Genomic DNA, 8,076 nt, shown 5'->3' with positions numbered 1-8,076 from the left:
ACTGCTACAGACGTTCTGGAACGTCAGCCGGGCCACGGCGCCAGGAGCTAGGAACGTTCCGGAACGTCACCATTCATTGTTGTTTAACGTTGCTATGGATAAGCCAGCTCGTCACAAGCGTCCTACCTATATTTCTTTGCAGCTCGTGGTGACGTACTTTTCTGACAATAAAAAATATAGTTTTTCAAAATCACCACCAGGGTTGTTTGGAACAGGGCTTTGTTTCACCTCTTTCCTGCTAGATAGCGACACTATACTTTACCAACTGTAACCTGGGTAGTGCTGCTATCTATCAGAATCACTAAGTACTATGTCTAAAGCCAGTTTTATTGCAGAACATTGCCATCCAGTATAACTACTGTTGTTTTTACTGTAATTCAGTGTATCGGCGGCAATGTCACGCAGCGGCCGAGCGTTAGTTCAGCTCCTGGCGCCATCCCGGCATCTAGCGATCAGCAGCGAACGTGTTAAAGACTAAAGAGTAATAACAAAATACTAAGTTTTTAACCCTTAAGTTCTCGTGCCCTTTTTTGTGATAAAACGGTGGTCTGTCGGACCCCCATTTATAAATATTTATATTTTTTAAATTAAAAGTATCTCGTTATGATCATAGACAAAAAGAATTAAATATAGACCGTCAGCTGTGCTGCGGTTACCATAGGTTCTGGCGCACACCACTAGGAGTGCTATGTAGTTATGGCCTTACGCACTAAGTAACTACACCGCGCTACCAGTGGTGTGCGCCAGAACCTATGGTAACCACAGGTATATATATTTATCTATATATATTTTTTTCTATGTTATGATTAAGAAAATTAAACATGACTATCGATATATTTTTTACAGTATTTTATTAAATTTAACCAGTTTTACTCTTTATTAGTAATTTTTAAAAATTATTTATTTAGGTACTCATTTTTTAGATGAAACAATCAGTTAAGTAGAAAAAGTACAAAAAGTGATAATAATATCTGAGAAAAAACAATTGTCCTCTTCAATCTCAATTAGGAGGAATAACCTAACATAAATAAGTATTTTACAAACGTTTTCTTTCAGTAATTAGCTTATTATACTTATCGAAAGTTACCACAGATTTATGAGGTAAATAAACTACTTTTCAGGTATCAAAAAATGCCAGCCAGACACAAAATTTCACACCCCAAACATATGTATTATGAACTAATAGGCTAATATATTTACTGGTAAAAACTTTCAAAATAAAAACCTGTTTGAAAATATTTAAAAAATAATTCTTTTTACATACTAGTTTGATTGAACTTGCTCTGGCTGCAAACAGCCCTTGCAATCCTCTTCATGTGTTTCAGACACATCAGATTCTAGCTGACTGTCTTTATTCTGACTCCATCTATCTATTAATAGGCAACTAGAGAACCTGGCGCGCAATTTAGACGAAGGAGAAGAAGGATTTGTATTGATTTTTTTATTTGGCGTTTCTCGTTTCTTGGTTTTGTTGCAAAAGCTGGTGATGGTAAAAGGCCTAATTGAGTTTGCAGTTTACCTGCCGTTTTTGCAGTTTCTTTTGTGAAAGTCAGTAGAAGATTCTCTTTTGATTAATTGATGATAACCTAAATGAGAAACCAAACCCTCGCGTTCCCACCAACACCTTTGGCTGAAGTCTGGGACTTATTTGCCAGGTCCCGTGATAAATCTTCTTTCTTTCTAGGAAACCCCCTCGTTTTCACCACCACCTCTGGTTGAAGTCTGGGACTTATTTGCCATGAAAACTCTTCTTTGCATACTCAAATGTTTAGTTTAAAACTTTTCAATCCTAACATCCTTACCCTAGAACTTGCATTCGTAAAACATTGATGGCTTAACACCCTTTGTTAAGCGTCATCAAATGTTTCACAGTCATGCTTCTATTTTCTCTGGCATGTCCTGATAATTTCATGAAGACTCCTTTCATTTTATTGTACATTTCCTCCACGTGTTTTTAAAAGTTTTTTCTTTACCTTCCTTAATCAAGCCTGACGACATATCAAGATTCCTGTTTAACACAATAATGGTGTTTTCCAGAATCTTTGGGACCCACCCTTCCTAACTTCCGATATAATTAAAATCAAATATTCTTTTTGGAGGTGAAAAACATGTTTATAACTAATATCAATAACAATAACTTTAGATCATTATTCTTGTACACTTATCATAAATACAGAAGAATGTATATGCCATCTCTTGCAATAGATACTATTACATAAAATATATTGTTCCTTGGATATTGATATTCTCCACTCATTAAATATAATCCTTTTATTTAGTTTCTGTAAAACAAAGATCTTAAAAGTCACAACAATTATGTGTAACTGCTGTACTGTCAGTTCACTTTAAAATTCACTGAACCCTAATGATATGTTTTACAGTGAAACGCCAATTATTGTTAAAAAAAAAACATGACATGGTAACTTTGAAGGCCACTGGGGCAGAGCCCTGATGGAATTTTAAAGATTTTTTGATAGATGGCAAATCTACGTGCCACACCCTATCCAACGACACCTCAAACTTTGTAAACGGATGCATAGCAGCTTCAAAACAATAATTATGACAAAAATATGCCTAGCGTATTAAATATATAGATATATTAATCTATATAATTAATACGCTACATATAGATTAATTATATATATTATATAGATTAATATATCTATATATTTAATACGCTACATGAAACTTTGTCGGTTGAACTCCTTCGCCATTTCTTAACCGATTTTATCCATTGACGTCTCATTGGAAAGAGCGTGTCGCGTAGATTTGCAAACTGGCCTTACATTTTTACCTGTGGCTTTGAAAGTTCCCATGTTATCCTTATGAAGAACATAATTGTTTACATTTTGATCAGCTGTATAATTTAATTGCTGTTATTTATTTTTCAATACAATGACACCTATTGAGTGCATTTATTTACTATTTGAGTTTGTATAAACGTAACCCCCAAGACGGATCGTGTTAGTAAGGTTGTATCTTAAATTTGTGTATTTATCGTTGTTTTGTGTCGCTATGACGGATCGTGTTAGTATGATTGTAACCTAAATTTGTGCATTTATCGTTGTTTTGTGTAGCTATAATTTGTTTATTTATTGTTTTTTTTTCTTTTAAATGCCTCCGACGCAACGACAACGAAACATAGTCAAGAGGCGTAGTTGTGATAACGATCGTAGCTACAGAACAGTGGTGTGCAATAGGCTTAACTCATCACAGTCAGCACCTGACCCTGGACAATCTCAACTATTAGGTTACAAATGCGCCCTGCCCTCATTACCCCAAAACGACTTTTCATTCTCAATTGGCCCTCTATCAATGACCTGTGTTGCCTGTACAGCGAGGCATTTTGAGAAGGAGAAAACCGGTCGAAATGCTTTAGGTTTATCAATAACAAGGATAAACATGGTCTTAGTTACACACCGGTAATCTCTTTTAAACCCATTATAAATATAACTGTTATTCGTTTTGAAATAACTCCTGTAATTTTAATACTTTGCAATTGCTTGAATTTGAGCAACATGTACACTAGTATATATTAATAGGCAAGCATGTTTCTTTAAAACCTTTTTTTCAGCTTGTGTGCCTCGTAGGGAAAATCTACGCATACTGTTAGAAAGATATTTTCGTGTAGGTGTGCAGAAACCCTTTATAAACTAAAATAAGCACAAAAAATGAATTTTAAATTTTAAAAATTTAACATTGGTATTATGTATTGCTACGCTGGTGAAGAAATATAAACATAAAATCAAAACAAATCGAAGAATTCCCATCGCATGCTTTATTTACAGCGTGGGGTGAAAATATAGAAGTCTGTACATTACATATTTTTGGTTGAGTTTTCAACCACAGGACGACCTCTCTAGTTTGAAATAAATAAACTTTAGATAAAATTATTGTTTTTAACTTTACACTATAACCAAACACATGTTTAAAAAAATCAGATGATAAAACACTAGTAATCGCACGGGGGTCTGTTGGCACCCCAATGCACACACACACACACTATACATTGAAGAAACTGCCAGTGACTGGCCTTTTGAGATATGAGACATTGCCATCTGAAGGTACTGAGCAGCGCAAAATTGTAGATGTAGGCTAGCTAGCAACACAAAATTTAGGGGCCATTGAGGGTCTCTGAACACCCCACACGAGTACTTAAGGGTTAATAAATCTAATTGTTGTGTAATAATTGTTAAATTGGTACAAAATTTGAAAATTTATAAGTTTAAGGAATCTACGGTATTTTCAGGATTTTATTTTCTGGTTACATATATTATGGTATAAAGGTTTTTTACTAGGTAATAAGTCTTGAATATTCTTCAGTCTCATTAGGAGTCATTGTTGGTTTTTCATTCGACTTTCTTCGAAAAAATCTATATACTGGTGTGAATAAAGTCTCTTTGAAAATGAAAATCACCAGAAGAACTATCATGATGTAACATAAAATTATTAAAATAGATTCATCCATTTCTCCTTGTTCCATTTCAATACGTTTTTCTATTCGCGGATTGACAGGGCTAAAATGTTCTATGTATTTAGCCACAATCGTATAATCAACTTCTTCTGACACACATTCTTTAGTGATGTTAGCCAACATGGTGAAGTTCTCCCCTCCCTTTACCAAATGTTCTGGTACAACTACTCCATAAGTTGTCTCTAGCTGTAGCGGTTTAAACCATGGAATTGTGCAGTTTCTACAAAGTACTTTAACATTAGTTACCTGATGGCCGACTTCTCTAGACAGATCGTAAGTGACCCGAAGTCCAGAAACTTGTAAAAAGTTATGAACATTTGATGTTTTGATTTCGTCAAACCTAGATACAGCATGTTCCAGCACTTGTAAGAGTACTCGTCCCGTCAAGTTAACTGCAACTATCGGTTTTCCCCAGGGTAACACTGTCATAACATCTCCTAAAGTGATTGATCCGTTGTGTCCTCCAGATATTGGATCAAAGGAACTTCTGATTCCTCCAGCATTCATCAATCCCACTGATACTGGCAGGGAAGGACAACGCATCTCCATGTAGTCAGCAAAAGCGTCCGTGATCAAGTTACCAAGCTCACACTCTGATACTTTACACTTGTAGTTATTACTATCGAGGAAGACATGAGTGTAGCCGATGATTTTATTTGTCTTTCCTTCCAACCTCTCCTTGTAAGGTTCTAACACTCGCAGTATATCAGGATCTTGTGGAAAAAGTCCTATAAGGAGAATTGGAGAGCCGTTGAAAGACTTGAGCTCACCTTCGCTATTAAAATTTAACTCCAGATACCCTAAGTACTTAGTTCCAAAGTAAGCTTGAACCACAAGAACTTGTTTACCCGATTCTTGCGTCACCACTGTTGGATAAGGTCCACTAGGTTCTTCTAGCTCCGGAATTTTTTTCCCCGAGTACAAAAAAGTATGGGTGTGTCCACCGACAATTACATCAATATCTTCGACTAATTTTGCGATTTTCAAATCTACATCATATCCTGAATGGCTTAATGCTATGATAACATTTACACCTTCATCCTTCAACTTACTTACTTCTTTTCTAATGCTTGACATTTCATCCAAAATCTTCACACCGCCGAGGTTATGATTGTTGACTGTTGTGGTGGTAAGACAACCTACAATTCCTACTTTGGTACCATTCACTGTGAGTGTTATTGACGAAGTTATTTTAGGTGTTTGAAGCTTCGGCTCTTGAGACAGATCCAGGTTGCTACAGACTACAGGAATATTTACTTTATCGATGTAAGAAGCCAGAGGCTGGATTCCATCATCAAACTCGTGGTTGCCTAAAGTCATCACATCAATGTCTAGAGTATTCATCATTTTTGCTGCAAGCTCCCCTTTAAACTGAGTGTAGTAAGGGGTTCCTGTGAAAGTGTCTCCAGCATTGACAAAGAGAGTTGACCTTCCCACAGCTTGAGCTTCTATCTTGAAGTGTTTTACCATCTCATGAATCCTCGCAAAACCTCCGTAGCAAAAGTCTTTCTCGTTTGCCTTACACTTGCCCATGTTTCGATCCACCTGTTCGTATCTAGAATGCATGTCATTGGTGTGTAGCAAGAGAAGAGATAAATCACATAATACGAGGGGAAGACAATTGTAAATTATAAAATATATACCTCCCATCCTTAGTGTTAAATAAATAAATCCTTTGAGACTTGCATATGCATGAGTAACCCCTAAAAAACTTACTTTCACTGTTAAATCACAATAACTTTATCAAGAGCACATTTTGAGAGAAGAAACAAATTATGGAAGCAAAATAAACTAATTTCTAGTGTATATACTGAGCGAGTACCAGGTACTTAAACAACTGCAAAAACAGATGTTCAGTATTGGAACTAAACACTGATGCACCTGTCATGAGCATTACACCAACACTAACCCATAGACGAATATTCATTATCTTTCCAATGCTACTCACTGGCAATGCTCTGTGTTGATCTAATCACCTACACTGTAGTCAAATTTGCACATCTTATGTAAAGATTAAATTGATTCAACAATTGCGTAGAATGAAAACAAACATAAATGTACACTAGCTTTCAATAAATTGATTTATGTCAACAACAATACTTAGTTGGTTCAAGAGATTTATTATTGGGATGTAGGTAGGAAACATAAATAAATATTATTTGAATATTTTAAAAACTATATTTACATTATACTTTAGTATTAATTAAATAAATTGTACAAAAATACATCGATTGGCAAGTAAAAGAGATACATAAAAATTGTAAAATCAATTCTTATTTAAGTACTTCATTCGTTGTTACTAGATAATTTACAAACCAGCTGTATAGTAACTATATATAAAAGAATCACACAACATACTAAATAAATTTAATCCAAACTTTTTAAAAAAGGAAATATAAACTATTAACTATTACAGTTCTTATGCCTTATTAGTTATTTTAGGAAAATACATTTGGCATAGGCATACATGAGGATGAAGAAAACCAACTCACTCATGAAAATACTTCCAGGCAATTAATTGAGAGCAAACAAGTGCCAGTTTTATAACCATGTTATGCTGTGAACCTTTTGTGTGCAATCAACTGCCTTAAATTCTGTCCTCAAATGAGATTGTTGTGTATCGGTTCTCCTTCACTGATATCTCCTATTACGCTGTTTATTTATACCAACCAAAAATAAGTTTACTTTTGAATCGATTTTGACATGTTGTACTGTGGTGTATAGCTGTTAGTTAATTTTACTGATTGTAAAAAGTTGGTTGAAACTAAAGAGAGATCAAGAGAAAGATTTACATTTACAAAAACTAATTTTTATAGTTCTGTTGTTTCCAGTTTTTTGGCAATCAGAGGGTTGCTGAGCTTGTCGAGATGCTGGTACAGGTTCTGATGATAGGAACTGCTTTTGCTGTTCAGGTCATTCTGTTCCTTTACTGTCCTTCGCTCAGGTTTTATTATGTTGGTTTGGCTGAAACAATTTGTTTGAATAAGCTTGAGAAATGTATAAGAAATTTACTTTACTGGCTTACACCATACACTTGTCCTTCATAAAATTCATTATATATAGTATCACTTAACAGTAGTTAAATGTCTAGTACAATAAAATATTTTTTATACTGTAAGAAGATTTCTGCTTCTTTTGTACATTGTGAAGTAGGCCTATTTTTGGCCTGTTTCATGTTTGCTTTGTTGGATTGTGCTTTGTTTGAATGAAAACTGTACAGTATGAGTTCTACTCTATGGTTATAATACCAGAAGACAAGCTAAACAGTTAGTTTATTTATTGATTAAAATTGTTTTGAAATTGAGGAACATAAATTATTAGTTAACATCTAAACAAACACTGTTGACATCTATATTTGTATCTGGCAGACACATACTTATTTGTCGGCGACCAATTATTTGTCGGCGACCAAAACTTCAAGCCTTAAGGATCATATTCAAGTTGGAAAAATCCTTTTTATACCTGGAGTTTTGAAAATTCATCAAATACATTTTACACTTACAAAATGTTTTTGTGTTCATGTAAGTGCTTGATCATGATCCTTTTAGATTCGAAACTTTGGTCGTCGACTAAAACTCGCATCATTGACAGTACAACAGGTA

General features: G+C 34.7%; 2 protein-coding genes across 3 annotated transcripts in view; both read right to left on the bottom strand.

Annotated features, from left to right (window-relative positions):
• Window positions 1-3,952: 3,952 nt before the first annotated feature.
• Window positions 3,953-6,040, bottom strand: LOC128989028 (protein 5NUC-like). Its single transcript, XM_054410882.1, has 2 exons — window positions 4,721-6,040; window positions 3,953-4,099 (listed from the first exon to the last, which is right to left on the bottom strand). Exons 1-2 carry the CDS (start codon window positions 6,038-6,040, stop codon window positions 3,953-3,955), a joined length of 1,467 nt encoding a protein of 488 aa, XP_054266857.1.
• A 673-nt stretch (window positions 6,041-6,713) lies between these two features.
• LOC128990280 (cadherin-23-like) overlaps window positions 6,714-8,076 on the bottom strand; it is a 99,450-nt gene continuing 98,087 nt past the window's right edge. Inside the window, exon 36 of one of the 2 annotated variants that reach the window (XM_054412599.1) lies at window positions 6,714-7,438. In XM_054412599.1, the coding sequence (XP_054268574.1) occupies window positions 7,285-7,438 (154 nt within the window). In that variant the 3' untranslated portion in view covers window positions 6,714-7,284. The remainder of the gene's footprint in view (window positions 7,439-8,076) is intronic. The other variant, XR_008490510.1, reaches the window with a different exon arrangement.

This window comes from Macrosteles quadrilineatus, unplaced genomic scaffold, assembly GCF_028750875.1.
Source record: "Macrosteles quadrilineatus isolate MER2022 unplaced genomic scaffold, UCM_ALF_1.0 Scaffold_3__2_contigs__length_128488019, whole genome shotgun sequence".
In the NCBI taxonomy this organism is placed as follows: Eukaryota; Metazoa; Arthropoda; class Insecta; order Hemiptera; family Cicadellidae; genus Macrosteles; species Macrosteles quadrilineatus.
Note: the sequence above shows the minus strand (reverse complement) of the source record. Positions and strands in the feature narration are given on the sequence as shown.

Coding starts and splice junctions, on each gene's coding strand:
- LOC128989028 (XM_054410882.1), bottom strand. CDS start 6,040: ATGCATTCTAGATACGAACAGGTGGATCGAAACATGGGCAAGTGTAAG. Junction 4,100..4,720: donor CTAGAGAAGTCGGCCATCAG/GTAACTAATGTT, acceptor TTGTGTTGCTAG/CTAGCCTACATCTACAATTT.